The sequence below is a fragment of the Centropristis striata genome, chromosome 15 (genome assembly GCF_030273125.1).
Source record: "Centropristis striata isolate RG_2023a ecotype Rhode Island chromosome 15, C.striata_1.0, whole genome shotgun sequence".
NCBI lineage: Eukaryota > Metazoa > Chordata > Actinopteri > Perciformes > Serranidae > Centropristis > Centropristis striata.
Window position 1 is genome coordinate 19,952,689 of NC_081531.1, and position 21,224 is coordinate 19,973,912.

At 40.1% G+C, this 21,224-nt stretch overlaps 1 protein-coding gene, 1 non-coding gene and 1 pseudogene across 2 annotated transcripts; 1 reads left to right on the top strand and 2 right to left on the bottom strand.

The window, feature by feature from the left end:
- The first annotated feature begins 11,168 nt into the window (after positions 1–11,168).
- LOC131987198 (tripartite motif-containing protein 16-like) lies at positions 11,169–13,438 on the top strand (annotated as a pseudogene).
- A 1,819-nt stretch (positions 13,439–15,257) lies between these two features.
- Positions 15,258–15,330, bottom strand: trnav-cac (transfer RNA valine (anticodon CAC)). The gene has a single exon. It is a non-coding gene; the product is annotated as a tRNA-Val (tRNA).
- Positions 15,331–17,634: 2,304 nt separating this feature from the next.
- Positions 17,635–21,035, bottom strand: LOC131987199 (early growth response protein 1-like). The gene is made up of 2 exons (XM_059352385.1): positions 20,079–21,035; positions 17,635–19,484 (listed from the first exon to the last, which is right to left on the bottom strand). Exons 1-2 carry the CDS (start codon positions 20,293–20,295, stop codon positions 18,217–18,219), a joined length of 1,485 nt encoding a protein of 494 aa, XP_059208368.1. The 5' UTR covers positions 20,296–21,035; the 3' UTR covers positions 17,635–18,216.
- Between the last annotated feature and the right edge of the window lie 189 nt (positions 21,036–21,224).

The following is a 21,224-nucleotide window of genomic DNA, read 5'->3' on the forward strand; positions in this document are numbered from 1 at the left end:
GCTTTTACAATTAATCTTGAAAAAACAACAACACTAGAATAGTATTAGTATTGAATCATTGACAAACAATACAAATATGCTAAGACATTGCTAGAGTCAAAGTGTAAGAACTTCATCTCAACGAGCCCGTAACTTAACTCATTTCAGCTTTATACTGGACTTTATATAGCACATTTCATGCTTTTCAAACATGCAGTCTAATGTAATATCACACCTGGTATTACCATGTGATATATTCACATACATTCTATGCATTATGACATTTAATTTATGGGCTTTTGTATTTAAACCGGCTTTTAATGAGCCTTATTTTCTCAAGTCTGTGTGCATGATGCATGCCGTGATTTAACCTTAATATGCAAATGTAAACAGGCAGACTTTGTGACTGTGGTAGCTAGTGGAAGAAGTAGTGTTAGGTGACCACTACAAGTGAATGTGTTAAAGATTTTAACTAATAGTTATCACCATGAAATGTCCCCAGTTGATTACTGAAAGATTTTTTCACTTCTTAAATTCTATACCTAAATATGCACATGCAGCATTATCTAACGCTAACTTTTGTTGAATTTAAGCTAAATATATACTATCCTAAAAAGCCTAACTGCAGTAACTACATTTTTGGTCGAATTTGAGTAATAACTAAGAATGAACTCCATAATGTCTGTTTTATCTTGTGACAAAGTTTAAGATTTCAATTTTGCTTTATTTCAGAGAAATAATTATATAAAAATTGCAGTAACTCCAAAATCTCAAAACCAAAGTAGACCACAGTAAGTTAACTTAACACAGTCTGATTTGACTGTGATACAGTGCCTTGAATTCCTTCATTGTGCTGAATAGTGAAGACAAGAATAATAGCAATTATAAGGTTATTTGAAAGGGAAAGTAATATCTAGATAGTGATCAAGTAAAAAAGTGGGATAAAATTATATTGAGACTAAAATATAACATTACTTTATAATATTAAGTCTAAAATACACAAATCTTTGAATAGAGTTGTTAAACACTTTTAAATGCACTCAGAACAAAATCAAATTAAAAATATTTATTCACTGAAAACAAAATATTAAAGCTGAAAGAAGACAACAACATTGTAATTACTGCACTGGTTTTGCATTACTATTAGTACCTTTTTCAGCAATGCAAAAACAGAGTGCAGTAACTACATTTTTGGGGTCAAAGGTCAAATAAATTATCATGATTTTTGAGCATAAAAATTACATCATCAATACATGTAGGTCATAAGTGTCATATTACTTACCTACCTATAACCCATTTGGCTGGCCAGTAAAAAAAACATTTTAAAAAAACTTTAAACCAGTTTTTTTCAGTTTTACCCTTTGCATAGTTACTGCAATTAGGCTTTGTAGGGCAGTATAGACATGAACACACAAAGTGTAGTAAAAATAAAATGTGCATTTTGTATGTTTTCCTTCCACTACTCTGAAAGTAGGTCAAAATCTCAAAATTGGGTCATGCATGCAGTTTCTCTCCTTAAGAATGTGACTGCATTGTATGGATTGCATTTACATGTGGCTGACATCCAATCCTTATGTGAGACAAACCACATCCAGATGTGTTCTCATGGACCATGCTGTGTACAATGTTCACATTAAAGCCTGATATACAGATATCTACATACAGATGTTAAAGCTTTTCACAACCTCTTTCAAAAAGTGACCCATCCTTTCTTCCTATATGATTGTTGAACATTAGCACCAAAAAATGCATTTGCTCTTTGATTCTGGGGAACTGGCATGGTTGTTTTTATGGGATCCTTTCTACAGTCATGGAAAATATTATTAGACTACCCTTGTTTTCTTCAATTTCTTGTACAAGTACAACTAAAGGTACATTTGTTTGGACAAATATAATGATAACAACAAAAACAGCTCATAAGAGTTTAATTTAAGAGCTGATATATAGCCATTTTCCATGGTTTTCTTGATAATGAATTTGGTTATTATCAAGAAAACCATGGAAAATGTCTAGATATCACCTCTTAAATTAGTCATTAAAATGAACATGAAACTGAATAAAACAATGGTCTATTCATAATTTCCATGACTGTATATCAAAGGGGGAGAATATTTTTCTACTTTTTAGCTTTCAGTGACAAGATACAAGCGGTCGAAGTGGCCCAGACTCAGACCACTCTGGAGGGATTATATGTCCCATCGGGTACTGGAAAAACACCCCAGGATCCTCCAGGAGAAGCTGGAAAATGTGGCTGAGAAAAAAGATGAATAGACTGTTGGACAAGACTGCCATTGTTGTATAAAAGGAAATACTGTACACCCAACCACCCAACCTAACCGGCATAAATGATGGTAAAGAAGCGTCACACCACTTCAGGAAAGACATTCACACGACCACATGAGTGAGTTTCTTGGTCAGAAAAACTAAACCAAACAACAAATGTTGTATTTTTTCTAGCAGAAGCAGTCTTTTAAACTCAGAGCTCCAGAGCTAAATTTCTCTTTCTCTGAGTCAGTAATAATGGTGGGGATTGAACTTGTGAACTTCAGGTTACACAACCAACAAGTCGTCCTGCCAGATAAAAGTTACACAACAGGTGGTTTTGGGCCCAAGATGTCACCTGGTTATCATCCTTTAAAAGTCGTAAATAAATAAACCTCTCCCATCTTTTAACAACGACCATTAGAAAGCATTTTAATCAGGCACAACAGCACAAACCACAGTAAAGGCTGTGGATATGCTGTGAATGAAAGAGAACAAAACCCACAAGACGATACTGGCTGTAGTCAATCAAGCAAAGCAACATAAGGCTAAAAAACTTAACAATAGTTCTTTGCTCTTTGCTTGTTGTTGTGATTGTTGCTTGAAGGATTTTTTTAAAATGGGAGGGAAAAAAAGCAGATATTTGAATTGATATCAGTGTTTAAAATAAATAACTCTCTTCCATAGAAAGGGAGCTGCCCTACCCTGCATTCCTGTTGAGCCAACAAAGAGCTGAATGTCACAGTGAGTGCCTGCTTGACATCATCATCTCAAACACAGAGACACAGTTAGTCCCAGTTAATCACTTACTCACTATTCATGTTTCAGTCTCCAGCATCAGTGGCTTAGTGACTCATCAACTAATCAGCTCCCAGTTAACAAGAAACACCTTTTCATATTCATACAGGTGTGCCTCCCTCACCACAAACTCCTCCTCTGATGTTTAGCTTTGTTGTTATTCACATTGTCAGGATCTAGTGTTCATGTTGCAACTATCTGTGAACTCTGAATGCTATATCAGGGCCACGGGGCAATCGCACAGAGTACTACTGTTATACTGTGGATTTCTTCTTCTTCCTCTTCCGGACGCAATTTCGTCCAGCTACTAGTCCTACAACTTGAAGAGTTGCAGGACAAATTATATATCAAAACGTGCGGTTTGATCAGGATCGGTGTGCTATTACTTTTCTCTACAGAATACACATTTTTCGTGACGTAAATCTTTGATTTGGTTACAGTTACAGATACACACACATGCGCGTAAGCGCACACACTTCTCACACATGCATACATATGCTTCAAACACACGCGTGCGCGCACACACGCATGTAACTTTATGTGATTTTAATTACACACACACACACACACACACAGGTAACTTTATGTGATTTTAATTACACACACACACACACACACAGGTAACTTTATGCGATTTTCGCTACACACACACAAATACGCGCGTAAGCGCACACACTCCTCCAGATACACGTTTCACACACACACACACACACACACACACACACACACACACACACACACACACACACATTTTGAGGTTAAAGGGCATAGTTCTCATTATGGTGTAAACACACAATTCAAAACACAATTCAAAACACACAATTTCCCCAGAGGAAATTTTCTATTTATTTTAGTTTCAATTTAAAAAAAAACATATTATTTTGAAAAGAAATTAAAACTGTTTAAACACAGTACTTTGGCTATCTATTGTTGTCATGTGTTGTTGGGGTTTTTCCCAAAAAGTTTGGGACATAAATAAGAAAGAATGCAATAATTTGGTAATGCTTTCTGACATATATCCAGTTTAAAAGACATTAGATTGTATATTAAAACCAATCTTTTTGTTGTTGTTGTAAAAAGACACTTTGAATTTGATGCATTCTGTTTTTATTCACGTTTCACACATCGTCCCAACTTTTACAGAATTTGGGTTGTACTTTAAGGTCTGGTGCTTAAACAAAGCTCATTTCTGTTTTGCTCATATTTCTCTTTTCACGTTCTGTTAACAGAAGATTTTCCTAGCTGTCCTCGTCTCTCAATATCCTTGTTTACTGTAAACTGTGTTCCTCATCAAAGAATCAAAGTTCAAAGCAACTCTTTTTTTAACTGCAGCTTGCTCTTATGCACAAAATAAATGATATAATTTTAATATAATGTCTCAAATGCTGCTTTACTTTATTATTTTTTTCCTCATTGTCAACAAATCATGTTCATTGAACATGTCTCTCAATACTTTCTGACTTCTCTACCCTGTGTCATTTATATAAGATCAAATAAAATGAAAGGTCTCAGTAATTTCCTGAACAGTTTTTAGCAAACACCTTGTGGATTCCCTCCAGATAAGTGTTTCCTAAAGACTACAGTGTATTTGTGGGGAACTACTTTCAGCATTAATGTACTTTTAACTCTAGTGGGTGGAGTGAGGCTGGTATGTTTAATTGATTCAATTTGTTCTTACTTTTCAAAGAATTTGTTGACAATACAAAGAGTGTATTCAGCAGGTTTCCCATTACCTTTGACCCGGATTGATGGCGACCATGAGCCAGCACAACCTGAGTGAACTGGTCAATCTGTACTATGACACAGCTTTCACGTGCTCCCTCTGTGCACATGTATCTAGAAAGTACTGTGAGCCATGGAGAGGAAGCTGTTAGTCAACATGTGAACAGCAGCTTTTGAAAGTCACATGATTTAGTGATATCCTCAAATAGTTGGAATAGTTGAGAGCATTTAGGATAAATGAACCCCATGCTCTGGACTTACTGTATCTTACTTACTCATTCAGGTACAACAGAAACAGTAGGACACAAAGATGAAAGACAATAAAAGGTTGTGCTTTGGGGAAATGCATTACTGTGGTGCATGTTGTATGGAACGCACTGATTCAATATAGAAAACTGATCACAAAGGCCCAAATGCGTTCTGTCAAATTAGACATTGGACCTTCAAAATTGTATATTCTTTTTCATGGTCTTTGCTCATGCAAGTGTTGCAGGTCAGATTCAGCAGACTGATAACAAACAAAATCGCTCATTTCAACTTCATGAATATCACCTGTTCATGAGATTGTCATTGTTGCAAAAAAAAAAATCAATGCAAATTAGGCCTATTACCATCACCTGATTTGGAGCAAATAATTATGCAAAGTTTTGACAGGATTGGCTACACTTTATGCAGGGTTGCAATCCACCAATAAACAGTCTAGAAGAACTGGAATAAAAAATAAATTGCTTTGGCAATCTAATCCATCTATGGGAGATAAATGGAGAGAGGTCTTTAGGACTGCTCATGAAGCTAATTGAAAACAAGGATATGGGCAAAATTGCTATAAGGCTACCTGTTCTGCTACATTAATGGGCATTAGGTGTCATAAGTGTCACTGTTGGGTTGCACTGTGAACGTAATCCGACCCAATTACAGGAAACAAACCATAAAGGCAGTGGATTGTGGGCTACCTGCGCGGGCATTTTGTGAGATGTCCACAGAGCGACAGATGCAACATGACTAGGAGACGAATGACTTAGATTTCTGCTGAAGTTTGATGTTTGCTTGACATCTGGCGCCAAAGAACACATGCAAGGGATGCTGAATAAAGTCCACAAAAACAATGATGTTTATAAAATCATTTGAGATCAACCGGAGGAGAAAGGATTTCATTTTGCATTCAACTCCATGTTGCTTTGTTTATTTCCCTGTTTACATTGTCCACCGCCAACTTTTCAACCAATAAAAACTAATCCTGTGAATATATTTCCAGCCCTCCGCCTACGGACATGCCCTTCTGTTTTTTTTTATTTGCTCTGCTTACATTAATGCACTGTGAAAGAAAACAAGACTGAATACAGCATAAGTATAATTATAATTTTAACTCTGATTCGGACTAACTAAATGGATTTTGGTTGTGAAAGCGGCCTAGGTGACTTGTCCAGCAGACCACTAATGAGTTTTTTTAATGTCTGTGGTAAACTTCTAACCACAAGAAGAGCGGTGAAAGTTATGTCAAATCACTTGCATTTGCACTTGAGAGTCTTTCTTCATACGTGAATGAAGTCCAATGTGTATATTGAGCCACACACACAGGCAATGACTCCCTGAACTCTGCTACTCTGTTGCCTGTTGCATATGTGGTCACTCATCTGACATACACAACTTAAACCTTTGTGTCGGACCTAGGTTTCCCTGCTTCTTCCACAGCAGATAAAATAAACCTGCTGAACTCAGGAGGTGAAGAGCAGAGAGCAAATGTCTCATCAGAGCAAACAGACAGAAGAGCAGCAGCCCTGCAGACTGAGGTTACAGTCCGTCCACAGTCAACAGAATCCAGACCTTTTGCACAAAATCCCCAAAAGGGATTTCTCAGAAGTGGCCAAGTTCAGCTACAAGCAACAGGAACATTATTTTTCAGCGAAATTATGCATTCAGCTACCCTAAATATTCTGCTTAAATACAGTATATATTTAAGCAATATATTAGTTTGCAACAAATGTGTTTTGAAAGAAAAATAAATGGCACCCTATATAACAAAGACAATGGTTTTCATTGTCAATGAATACCATGCAATATGGTTGAAGCTCAGGAAAAAGCTAATGATAGCTGACCTTGAGGTGGGATTTGCTTTTTCATGTTTTTTCTATTGTTTCGGTGTTCCAATGTAAAATGTAATGACATATGTATGAAAATAAACATAAATTGTCTGAACCAAATGCTCAGTTGCCTGAACACACTGATTGAATCAATCACTCTTTTGGCAAAACCATAAGCACTTTCCACCTGCTTAGAAACAACACATTTTCATTGTGATGCACCCGTGCTGCATAATGGTGAGCACAGGTGACAAAAGTCAAACACAATTAAAGCACAAGTGTCACCACTTGAACACAACAACTCAAAATTGATCATACTTGTGGCTAATGATGTGAGGGAACATATAAGCCAGTTCAGAGAGCCCTGGTTTGTGAGGCCCTACAATGGATAGAAATCTGAGAGGAAGAGTTTGTGTAAGAGGAGGTCAAGGGGGTCGACGAGGTCAAGGTGGTCAGCGAAGATAAAGAACAGTAATATCTGATGAAATGAGAGCTACTGTGATTGACCATATTCTTGTTCATGGTATGAGCGTGAGGGAGGCGGGACAAAGGGTACACTGTGTACACTGTGTCCACCATAATCCCAAGATTGAGAGAAGAGAACAGGTAATTACCTTTTATGACATTATAGTACAGTATGTAAATGTTGACAGCAATTACTGTATGACATACTATATACTGTACCACAGTATACTGTCAGTAAATATATGTTTCAGTACATCACTGTACCAATGTACTGTAGTATTGTAATGGAGGGTCGGTCTGTTTGTAGGCCTAGTATTTCATGTATATTTTTTGCAACATGCATTTAGCCTACAGTGAACAATGAACATGTATTTCTCCAGCTTCATGTCCTGAGCATTGTGTTTTCTATTTTTCTATGTAGTGTTTAGTGACTGCTCAGTAGTGTTTTTAATTTTGATTGACTTGGGGCACGATTTGACAACGTAGTTCAGTTTTGAGCACAGATTGAACTGTTCTGAGGTAAAAGTTTGGTTTTGCAAGAAGAGTCTGAGGTTTTGTGAAGGTAGACAAGACAGACAAAGACAAACTGTAAATAAAACATATTTAGTGTTTAACACAGTTTCTCCTTCTTACATTTTATATCCATTTCTGCAAAAAAGATGACTATATTTAGAAATGAACTTTGCGCCAGTAAAGCTCACTTAAATGGGAACGGGGGGGGGGGGGGGGGAGGGGGGGGGGGGGGGGGGGGGGGGCAGAGAGAGAGAGAGAGAGAGAGGAAAGGGGGTTGAACAGAAAGTAGCGATGACTTAGTCAGTCCTGAGAGGAAAGGAGAGAAGAGAAGAGAAGAGAAGAGAAGAGAAGAGAAGAGAAGAGAAGAGAAGAGAAGAGAAATCTGGTATTATTCCCTGAATCTACTATTGTGCATATTAATTTACAACATTTACAACATGTTCAGGGAATAATACAGCTGTCCTATGCATGTCTGCATGGTTGTTACATACTTTTGATAAATTTTAAAATATGTATGCATTTGCACAGGTGATCTTCATCTATGTTCCTAAACCACATATATTGGTTACCATCATCTCTAAATCCTTGGAATTTCGTTGTGTGGTTGGTTGCATAGTCTATATTCTGTTCAGCTGAGCTTGTTAGTTTTAATTAGCTACTGAATCAACAAACTTCTTCCAAAACCATTCACAAGCAATGAGCTGGAAACTGCTTAAAGCTAAACATAGGGGATGAATGAAATGAATCCTTCAGCATCCTGTTTGTGTCCTAGAATTAGAAGTTAGTTCCACTTAGTTGGTTTATTTGCACAGTGAAACATGACTAAATGCAAGATATTTTCTAAGAATGGGTCCTTTGACATTTACATTGCTTTGTATTGTTCTGTCTTATAACAGTATTTCATAGGACCTCTGGCTCCCCCTAGTGGATATTTGATGAGCTGCAGCCACCTTAGATCAGCACTTAAAACCCGCAGTTTTCTGCAACTCTTCATACTTTTAGCAAGTTCCAGCTCACAGAAAATGATAAACCCCACACCTGCACGTCACCAGAACACAGTCAGAAAAATCTAGCAACTAGCTGGTGAACATAGTGAAACATTTAGCAGCTGAATAGACACATATTTTTCTCAGTAGTTGGAAAGTGTTGGTGTGTGAATGAATGCAAGTCTAATATTAACTTTTCTTATGCAATAGTGTGCAGACAGAAACTTAACTTCCAACCCACATGTTGGCAACAATTGATCTAATGGTTCGATATCATAGCAATTAATCCAATGCTTTAATGTGATTAATAGGTGCTTCAGTACCTCAACCCAGGAGTTTCAGAGACTTGGGACATCAGAGGGATGGACGGCAGCAGTAAGCCAGAGCCTGTGCCTCCTGCCCTGGATAGGACCTCAGCCTTATCTGGGCCTCTTCTCTCAGACGGCCAGGTGGACTCTGTCCTCGCTGCAGCTCGGCTTGTCCGCAGAGGATGGACACAGGAGGGCAAGAAAGCAGGGTGGCAATTTTCCTATCTCTATTTCCCAGCTAGTCAACCCTCTGTCTCCAGGTCAGATGGACATCAAGGTCCAAAACATTCTGAGATTTCCCTGAAGGACCCCAGGAGCAGGCAGATTCCTGTCGTGAACAGCAGGAAGACAAATGAGGACAGAGAGACAAACTCTGAGAAAAAGGCAGATGAAGCAAAACAGACTGATGGTGCATTTTCAGCTACCAGACAAGCAGAAAGACAGACGGGTCTCTGCAAACAGGCAGGCATTCGTGTTCAGCCGTCCGGCTGTCGCACCACATGCAGACAGTCCAGAAGGTTTAAGGCCCCAATGCTACCAGTCATTGCTGAGATGTAGACCAACTGCCATTTGTTTCAGAAAGGACAATGAGATAAAGTAAAGGTGCATGTAAAAAAAGTGGTTGTTTCTTTTTTGGTTTTAGAGTACTAGAATGAATGTAAACTCCAAACCAACCTCGGAGGACTGTGATGCCTGTTGGTGTGAACATGTGATTCAATAGAAAAGTTTTGTATTTCATTAAAATGGCAAAATTAAACTTTGGGTTGGTGTTCTGTTCTTCTTAAATAAATTTATGGTGCAGAAGAATCAGTATATCCAAAATATAGAAATGACTTTAATGTGCAGTTTTATCTCAGCTCTGTCAAAATCAAACATATCAAAGTTAACTAAGATGGACTAATTTTGGTCAGGTAGCCTGCTAAAAGAACTCTATTCATGACATTAACTTACAGTCTGTTTTTGCAACTTGAAAATGATGTGGGGGGGAAGCTAACTCAGGTACATTATATCATTTATCTGTGCAATATTATATTGACTTCGGGCCATTTAAGGTGCTAAGTTTCCTACTAAAGTTAGCATTTTGCTGGGGCTCTTTAGCTAGCTAACTATTCAATGGAAAACAGTCAGTACTGTAATGTTCAACTAACCGATATTGACAACTTCATCCTTCCTGAGTGAAAGTTTGTAGTTCCTCTTTACCCCCCTGTGCACAGCAAAATAAAACACATATAATGCAGTAGCAGTTAAAATGTAAGTATAGAGCAGTTAAACCCCCATCTTACATGTAGGTAACAGAAAACACATAACTTAGAGTATTATACTATAAGTTCTTTGTTACATCTTGTCTGTACATTAAACAAAACATTTCAACGGAACTGAAAAAGATGTACACAGACTTTCAGGGTGCTGAGGTTACACTTAACATGCTGGTAAATATATCAGTACACTGCTGATTTTTACTGTTTACAACGTCTGTGTACAGTGCAGGAAGCCAAATATTTGAGATGATATGACACAAAACTGTTAATATATTATAAAATAATAATAATAATAATAATAATAATAATAATAATAATAATAATAATAATAATAAAATAGTAAAAAAAAATGTCCATGATATTTTTCTACAACCCTAGAGTAAAGCTCTTAAGTACTCTGAGTTGCATTATGTGTAAAATGTATTAATATTAGAAGTTTAGTAGTAGTAGTCTAGTAGTCGTTGGTGTTCCATAATTATCTGAAAGGTAGACTATAACTGAAAAAGTGTCGCTCTCAAACTCTTCTCTTCCTGGAGTAAAGCACCACTTGTTAACCACCACTCAGGCTAGGTCAGGCTCCTCCTGCTCAAAGTCTATTCAACTCAGGCATTTGTTGTCCCCGCCCCTTTCACAGATCTGCCAGTTTAAAGATGGGTGTAAACACCATGTCATTGAATGTAAGGGCTGAAACGCCCATACACTGCAGATTGGGGGAAGGGAATGAGTAAATGAGCTCAGCTTTATCTGGAATCAGAAAGTGAAACTTACTGACATTCACTGTCTTCAAGGGGAGAAATGGCGCAGAAAGGGATTTTTGATCGAGAAAAGCTGAGCTGTTCAATCTGTCTGGATCTTCTAAAGGATCCGGTGACTATTCCCTGTGGGCACAGCTACTGCATGAGCTGTATTAGAGACTACTGGGATGAGAAACTGGAGAAGAAAACACACAGCTGCCCTCAGTGCAGGCAGAGCTTCACAGAGAGGCCTTTACTGGTGAAAAGTACCATAATAGCAGAGTTGGTGGAGGATTTGAAGAAGGTCGGACTTGAAGCTGCTTCACCTGATGAATCCAATGCAGGACCTGGAGACGTGGCCTGTGATTTCTGCACTGGGATGAAGCTGAAAGCCTGCAAGTCCTGTTTGGTGTGTATGGCCTCTTTCTGTGAGCAACACATCCAGCCTCACTACAACGTTGCTCCGTTAAAGAAACACAAGCTGGTTGAAGCCACTTTAAAGCTTCAGGAGAACGTCTGCTCTCAACACGACGAGGTGATGAAGATCTTCTGCCGCACTGACCAGAAGTGCATTTGTTATCTCTGCTCCATGGACGATCATAAAGGACATGACACAGTCTCTGCTGCAGCAGAGAGGGCTGACAGGCAGACAGAGCTCGGGGCGAGTCGACAAAAAATCCAACAGAGAGTCCAGGACAGAGAGAAAGACGTCAAGGTGCTTCAGCAGAGGGTGAAGGCTATCAATCATTCTGCTGATGAAGCTGTGAGGGACAGCGAGAAGATCTTCACTAATTTGAGCCATCTTATTAAGAAAAGAAGCTCTGAGGTGAAGCAGCAGATCAGAAGCCAGCAGGAAACCCAAGTGAGTCAAGCTAAAGAGCTGGAGGAGAAGCTGCAGCAGGAGATCACTGAGCTGAAGAGAAAAGACACTGAACTGCTGCAGCTCTCACACTCAGAAGATCACCTGCATTTCCTCAATAACTACCCCTCGCTGTCACGTCTGAGTGAGTCTGAAAACTTACCCAGCATTGAGAATTGCCCTCTGCCCTCTTTTGAGGATGTGACAGCAGCTGTGACAGAGGCCAGAGATAAACTGCACGCTGTTCTGAGTGAGGAGTGGACAAAGATCTCACTGGCAGTGACTGAAGTGGACATTTTACAGCTTCAGGCAGAACCCAGAACCAGAGCTGACTTCATGAAATATTCTCGTCAAATCACACTGGATCCAAATACAGTAAATGCACGTTTGTCATTGAGTGACAGGAACAGAAAAGCAACATTAATGGCAGCAAACCAGTCATATTCAGTTCACCCAGACAGATTTATTCATTGGTGGCAGGTCCTAAGTAAAGAGGGTCTGACTGGACGTTGTTACTGGGAGGTGGAGTGGAGCAGGAGAGCTGATATAGCAGTTGCATACAGGGATATTAGCAGAACAGGGACCAAAGATGAATGTGTATTTGGATATAATGACAAATCTTGGGCATGAGAATGTAACAGTGGTGGTTATATATTCAGACATAACAGTAGTGATACTTCCATCTCAGGCCCTCAGTCCTCCAGAATCTGGGTTTACCTGGATCACAAGGCAGGTACTCTGTCTTACTACAGCATCTCTGAAACCATGACTCTCCTCCACAGAGTCCAGACCACGTTCACTCAGCCTCTCTATCCTGGGTTTTGGCTTGCATACAATGTTGGAGACACTGCTGAGTTGTGTGAGCTCAAGTAGACAGGAGTTTAAATGCTGAAGTGTGTCTTCACTGCAGAGATCAAACATGAGGGTCAAGCTGTGATGTTCTTTGTTTTAGGTTGTTTTGATTGTGTCAGTTCAATGAAATGTAAAATGAAGACAAAATAATGTATGTTTTTATTTTCTACATACTGATTGTCAGTGTTGTTGAAAAACGTTTACATACGTTTACGTTATATACTGTGCATGGAAAATATTGCATATGCAAAATGAATTACAGTAACTTTTTTTCAGACTTAAAATAGAATCTGGTTATTGTAACCCTGAAAACAGGTTTGATTATGTATTATTTTAAAAATGTTTCCTTCTTCCTTTTACCATCTGCCAAATGAATTTAATTTAAGCAATTTTAGTTTTAACATACCTTCACAATTTGTGTAATTTACTCTTTAGTTCTCTACATGCTGCTGTGTGTACTGCAAACTGTAGTAACTGTTGTAATGATATTGCAAAATCACATTACATTTCATTGTATGTATTAAATGTATGCAAAAAAAATGGCATGAAAGCATTAGTAAAACTGGCTTTAAATGGTACCTTCAGAAAAAAATAGTTTGTTAATCATCTTTTTGAGAGTTTTGAGAATTCAAGTGTCTGGTAGCAATTTGTTTGGAAAAATTAATGAAAAGTTTATGTTTCAAATTCTACAAATTAATAAATAAGTAGTAGACTTGACAACATTTTAAAAGTAATCTTCTGTTCTTTGAGAAAATATAATACAAAATTCTTCCTTTCACTATGTGAGTATCTGTCATTTTTAAACTTAACTTTTCCAGTCAATCGGTTTTCTTCAGATATTTTAACAGACAAGCTGGGAGATGAATGAAAATAAGCCCTATTTGTAAATGTTGCCTCTTTTGCAAAGGAAAATCTTTTCAAGACAATATTTCCACAGAATGTGTTACTTTCAGATTTATTATACACCTTGTGAACATTCCACAACAATCATGCAGGAATAAAACTGGAATTATACAAAGCCTTACAGGCTTCGCCAATCACGCTTTAGGAATAACTGGGCTTCATGTCGTCTCAAAAACACTCAAAATGTGAGGTAATATTTCTGAAATCATCTACAGACAACAGACCACATGTTGATTTAATGCTGATGATGGTGAGCGGAACAATATTGAAAAATCTAACAAAATGTATCAATTCCTGCGAACTGATTTAACTTGAAATATTAACAATGGGAATATTAAAAGAAAAAAATCTCTTAGATTAATGTAAGTCTATTTTTTAAGGTAAGGTAAATGTTTAATGTCTTTAAAGAGTCTGATCTGATTTACAGACAGTAGTATAAGAAAAAAATACAAGTACAACATGCACACAAGTGCAAACAACACAGTTCCCAATCATCGCTCACTGTTAAATGGAGTAGGATTATAAGAAGCATAACGTCCTGACATCATTGCTTGTTAAGAGCGACAATAGCAGATGGGACAAAAGAGAACCTGTATACCTATTGGTGCTGCATTTAGGGAAACTAAACCAGCAGAAAACATTAAATGCAAGTACAGACTCAATAAAAGCAGAATAAAACATTTTCATTAGACTCCTGTCTACATTAAAACTCTGCAGCTTACTTAAAAAGAACAGGCGCTGGTTCACATTTTTACATATACCGTCAATGTTTGCAGCAAATTTCAGCTTATCATCCAGGACAGTGCCCAGATATTTATACTGCTGCACTGCTGCCACTGGCTCCCCTTTAATCGCACAGCAATGACCATGTTCTGAACCCTGCAGAAGACTTTCAATAACAGAGTCACCTGCGTACTTAAGGACCAGAAGTGATGCATGATTACTCAGACAGGTTTTTAGGTTCCATAATCATCCCTTCATCTATTAACTGTTCTGTGATGCCCTCCTGAGAGGGTCCAGATTCAAAATGTCACTGCCTTCCATCATGTAAACACAATTCAAGAAAGAAATAGTTGACTATTTGTAACATTATAAATAAGTCAAAGTCAAAAGTCAGTTATTTTATTGGTCTCCCCCAAGGCAAGATTCGTCTTGGATAATAGTGAAATTGATACATTAAATATGTAACAACATACAACAGCAACATACAACCAACACAAAATATAAAAATACCATCTTATACTGTTGTGCATCATTCTCTGCTCCAGTCACTCGAAAGATGAAAACTGGATCTCCTTACTGATCTTCTTACTTTTATCAACAGTGGGAAGCAGCGCCAACAAAATCCCGCCTGTGGCCAAAAATATATTACATCCGTTGTGATAAGAACTGCATTGAGAATGCATGGGGTCGGCAGAAAAAACTGTGTCAAAACAATATTTTCGAAGTCGATAATGTTAGAAATAAGATTGGGTTTTATGTAAAAAATAAAACCTCAAAAAAATTATTTCGGTGTTCCTTACTGGCACAATAGAGTGTTTCCGCCCGGTTTCGAACCGGGGACCTTTCGCGTGTGAGGCGAACGTGATAACCACTACACTACGGAAACCTGTACTGTACACCACGCCTGTTTAGTAAAAATAGTATGCAGTGGAGTCGGTTGTAATAAGAGCGATAATGAAATTTGGTGACGATAAAGTCTACACTCACCAACTGTAGACCTGACATTTGTCACAAGAAGCTCTGTAGAGTGGACACTTTCTCATAATTTATCCTTTGTAAAGTGTATGCTAAGGTTGGTTTGCTAAGGTTTATACATTCTATGGTTGAGCCTCACGGTGGACAAATGCCTCAGACGTCCACAGAATGTTTTCCAATCACTGGCACTGCTGCAGATTACTCCACATTCGCTACTGTACGCGCTGTCCGTCTGTGTGATTCAGACACATTTTCATCAAAATACTAACGAACTTTGTTCAGGAACAGTCGCAGTCCCTCTGTATAAAGCGAGAGCGCCACCTGCTGTACCTGCTGGTTTGTAACAAATTTGAGCTTCAACTTTAATTTAAAAAACACAATATACAGTCTGTGGCTTAAAACTATTTGGTTCCTGTGAAAAAGAGACTCAGAATCATTCAAATATTCTCCTTCCTAACACTATGTCATAAAATGCAATACAAACTGTGGCTCATTTGTTCTGACTCTATCAATTAAGTCATAAAATCTAAAGATTTATGTAAATGTATATTTTGTGGGGGGAAATGTGATTGCTTTCCATTTGTTCAAATCAATTTACGATTTACATACAATTTAAGATGAATAACTCTAAGCCTTGGGTACAAAAGAAAACCCAACAACCAATAAATACATTTATTTATTCTTTTTTTTTCTGAAAATGTGTCATTAGCTTCAACCCATTTAATAATCCATTTTCTAGAAAATAAAAAATACAAGAATCGTTTAACAAAATTACTGCAAAAAGCAAATAAAAAAATATGAAAAATTTTAACTATCGTGTAGTGATATAACAAGCACATGGAGCAGAAAAGTTCTCCACATGGTATCGAAAAATGTATCTAATCCTTCAGATATAATGGGGTTAATAGTTTCTACCACTACCACTCCCACCACCTTAGAATATTATGATGTGACTATATAAAGGTCATTCCCATTCTCAGTAATGTCTCATCAGTTGCTCCTGTTTTGGTCACACCAGGTCATTCTATAAAATGAGGTCAAGTTTCAAAAAATGTTCTCATTGCAATGAAATGGCTACTACAGGGACTAACATAACATCATCACAGATGAAGAGTTTCTCTCCAAACTCAAACTATCAGGACTTTTATACTTGTGAATGCGGGACTGATCATTTTGTACTCTGCACCTCAAGCAGCCTACTTCCACACACACCAGTTCAACCTGCCGTCCCTGTCCGTCTAGTTATTGCGTCACAGCTGAGTTCACTTCAGCACACACACACACACACACATACACACACACACACACACACACACATACACCGTCCAGGCGTCCCGCCAGCAAAGGGGCTGGCCAGTAGCAGGAAGCTCCTTATATGGCCGCCAGGATGTCCGCTGCAGAGGCAGGAACTACCATATTTGGGCTGAAGCGGTGTTGTTCTTCCTGCAGAAAACTGGCCAGTGACAGCAGTATGATCCCATTGGCTGTTTGACACACGCACACTGAGGATTAACTGCTGACACAAACGACACAGTACAGGAGGGAGTGTGTGTCTGCAGAATGCATCTTTAAATTATTATCTAAAACTATTTCTATTATTTTGACTGTAACTTAGTATTATTATTCAATGCTTTCTTTATTCAAAAGTTGTGCAGTTCACATGGTGTTAAACTCCTATTTAACATGTTAAGTTTACAACAATTTTATTTCAGAATTTAATTGTAATCTTGTATTTTTTTTTTTCATGCATTCGTTAATGTACCTGCTTATTTTAGAATATATTTATTTGGGTAGTTATTTACTCCTGTGTTTATTTATGTGTTATTTATTTGTTGATACTTTGCCAATTTCCATCTTCCATAGTATTAAACTTGTACCAATATTGGTAAAACACTCTTAACTCACAGTCCGATTAACCACTTTCACATGGTTTTCTTCAGCGACTGGAGTTTGCTTGATGTTCATGAAACTATAGTTCTTAAAATTTTCACTTCATCTTTAAAATGAATTACAAAAAATCTTACATTCAGAGTGAAAGTTAACCTCTGAACAAAAGCGGCCGAAAGCCCCCGACTCAAGGTCCAATTTCTCACTTTAAACTTCATCATAAAGTCTTCATCAACATACATGTGCTGATGAAAGACATGGGATACAATCGAATGCTCCTCAATTCAGCATAAAACTGATACCAGTCTAAAATAAAAAGCATCAACAGTATTTTTGACATTTTATTATTGCAGATCTTTGCTTCAAAGAGAAAACATGTTCGGTATAAAATCAAACACTGACCTGCATGTAAACATACAAATGTCCCAGAACCTACTCAGTAGGTAAAAACTATGTACATGTTCATGTATGTACACTATACTACAAGTAAACATTATGTACACATATTCCACTTACAAAAGTACTCATATTTACACTCATTCAAAAATTAAAGTCTTTTTACATTCAGGGGATTGGACATCTGCTGAATTCAGCAGTTTTCCCTATAAAGTCTAATCATTTTCACACTGTCATCGATTACAGTGGCTGAAAAGGCTCAAATGAAGCAGCTGCTGAGTCTGTAAAACAGTTTTCAAACATTCGTTCAGATGCTGCAGGAACAGGAAGTTGATGTTGTGGGGCGATGAGGAGCCACGCCTCCTCCACACATATGTTGACCTTTGACCTCATCACCATTGGATGAACACTGAAATAAAATGTACAGTTTGATGTCTGTGGATGGTCAGATATGTAAGTTTTTTGTTAAAGGCAGAGTTACAGTCTAGGGTCAGAGGTCACAACTTCCTGTTTGTCAGCAGATGTTGGAGCCGTGGGGGGACGGGAGCTCCGACTGAGGACTCCCCATCGGAGAGGAGCAGGAGGAGGAGTACAGGTGGGGAGACGGTGAGGAGGCGTAGACCTGTGACAGTGATGATGATGAGGTGAAGCAGGGGGAGAAGGAGGAGGAAGAGGAGGAAGAGGAGGTGAAGAGTGAGGCAGCAGGGGAGGGGGAGCTGTGTATGGGGGAGGAGTATGTGGAGCAGGGAGAGGAGGTGGGAGGCGAGGAGTAGGCAGGGGGCTTGGTGATGGGGATGGGCATACTTGAAGAGTTAGTGTCTGTCTTGCGGTCCCGCTGCTTCTGGTGGATCTTGGAGTGCCTCTTGCGCTCGTCGCTGCGGGCAAACTTGCGTCCGCACTCGGTACAGGCAAACGGCTTCTCGCCAGTGTGCGTGCGGATGTGCGTCGTCAGGTGGTCGCTGCGGCTGAAGCTGCGCATGCATATGCGGCACTGGAAAGGCTTCTGACCCGTGTGCACGCGCACGTGACGTGTCAGCTCATCTGAGCGGGAGAAGCGACGGTCGCAGCCATCAGCGGGGCAGGCGTACGGACGCTCATGTGGCGGCGTCTTGCACTGCCGGCCTGCGGGGGACTTCCTGGTCCGGCTGGGTTTGGTGAGCTCAGCCTGGTTGGCGGGGCCTGAGGCGGAACTTTGAGTCTGGGTCTGGATCTGGGAGAAGGCTTTGATGGTGGAGAGCGGCGTGAGTGGGTTCAGGCTCTGTGACAGTACTGGCTTTTGGTCCTGGATAAGGCCATGCTCGCTGTCATGCTGCTGAGGCAGAAGGTAGTCTGGGAGCATCGGCACCACCAGGGAGGAGGGCTGGAGCCCCAGCCTGGAGCTGGGGTAGGCAGGAGGTGGACCCTGTGGCTGGAAGGCCTGGGGGGGCAGCTGAGAGTCAGTGTGGTGGGGGAGAAGGTCGGAGCTGGCAGCAGAGGTGTACGTTGGTGTCGCAGAGAAGACTGAGGTGACATCACCAGAGCCACAGCTGATCTGGACAGAGCTGAGGCTCGGCTGGGACATCAATGTTGTTGATGATGATGTCACTGAAGATGAAGAGGAGGGGAGGCTGCAGGCAGGCGGAGGAGCCCCAACACTGACCAACCCCGACAGGAGGCTAAGGAGCGGCTCAGCCCACATGCTGCTGGCAGCGGGCTCAAAGGTGAAGCGTCCACTGTAGGCCAGAGGGGTGAGGCGAGGGGTGAGAGGGGGAAGACTCTGCAGGTCCAGGTCTGACAGAGAGTCTAAGGCAAAAACAGAAAAGAAGAATTGCAGGTCAGAGACAGGAAACCAAAGCTGATTACCTCCTCTACCACACCTTAAAGAAAAGTTTGCTCTGCTCTATTTGTTCTCAGATAAAACAGAATAAGAACTCTTTAATAATGATATATGTGATCTCAGAAAAAGAAACTGTACTTCAGTTATTATTGTTGGTACAGCTACTTGTAGGTGAATGATGATGATAAAATGTATTGCATTATTAGCTATCTTTTATAAGCTAAGTGTTTGATTAATAATCATGCTTTTTAATTAGTCTATGAGGGCAGAAACCTCTTAAATCTACCTCACTGTATGAATATATTATTTATTCATAAGCAGAATGATAAAAAGTCAGGATTTCACTATGCTCTATTCATAATAATATAAAGTGTCATTTTACCCATTGAAGTGACTTATATCTCCATATTTCACTTTAGCTGCATATGAAACATTTAAGGGGCTTTTGATGTAGGCTATATTTAAGAGAATGTATTCCTTTCTGACAACAATTCTCTCCTCCTAAACATCCTGCTGACATACAATCAACACCACTTCCTCCAACCCTTCCCGATCCTCACCTCCATACTCCCCGGACTCCCCGCTCAGCAGCCCGGCTCCCTCAGCTGCAGACGCGGCCAGCAGCGAGCCTCCCGCTGCGGCGTTCTGCAGCAGCATCTGAAGCTCCTCCAGATTCGAGTGATAACTATCCAGCGGGGAGAGAGGCGACGTGAAGCCGGCCAGAGGGTCGGAGATCTGCAGGGCGGACAAGAGCAGCTCCGCTTTGGTCGCTGCCATCTCGGTCGAGGAGGAAGAGTGAGATACAGCGGCGGCGGGTGTGGAGCTCAGTCGCTCCTGGAGCTCTGGGACCTGAGCAGCGTGCTGCGGGGGAGCCGAGGTTGTCTCCGCTCCTGAACCCGGCGGAGAGGTGCTCTGGCCGGGCTGGCGCTGCTTCTGCTGCTGGGGACGATGATGCTCAGAGGAAGCCAACGCTGGAGGGTCGTCAGCTCCGGGGTCCCGCGTGAAGATATTTTATATATTTTTAAAAGACTGTTCTCTGATGTTTGTGGTAGAAGTGATGAGTCATCAGGGAGAGTAAACAACATTAAACGTTTTACTCCAGTTGGTGTTTTCACTTGTTGCTGCTGACAACTTGAACTTGAGTCTGTCACTTTTTCAATGAGGATTCCCGGCTTTATAAAGACTCCTGCGTGACGTATGTTCCCAAATATGGCAGGAGGGAAGCCCATATTTGGTCAGAGCGGTGAGCGTGCAGAGCGGGCTGCACGTAGGCGCTCCGGTGCTCTCTGTGCTCTTTGTGCTGCGGTTTTTGGAGCGTGAACGATCCGGTGGAGTCCAGACTTCTCTTCGGGTCGGTGACTGCTGTCTCTCCGCCGGACTGCAGCCGATAAACGGCACACAAGGAGCCCAGCCAGACGCCATGGCCGGAAACTCAGGAGACACGTCACAGCCCGGATCAGTTTTTTGGGCTCAACGTCACATGGAGATCAGCCAGCGGCGTCATCACTTCCTCGAGCCTTATTTGGGTGTCTTCCTGTCAGACTGCTGATCTGAGAGCGGCTGAAGACTCGCCCCGTCCTGCAGCTCCACCAAGGCAGAAAACATCAATTAATAACATGCAGCTGCACATAAAACACTTAACGTATTAAAAGTACAAGCAGGGCAACTCTGTAAGAAGCTGATTGAGATAGGAAGACGTATGCTAC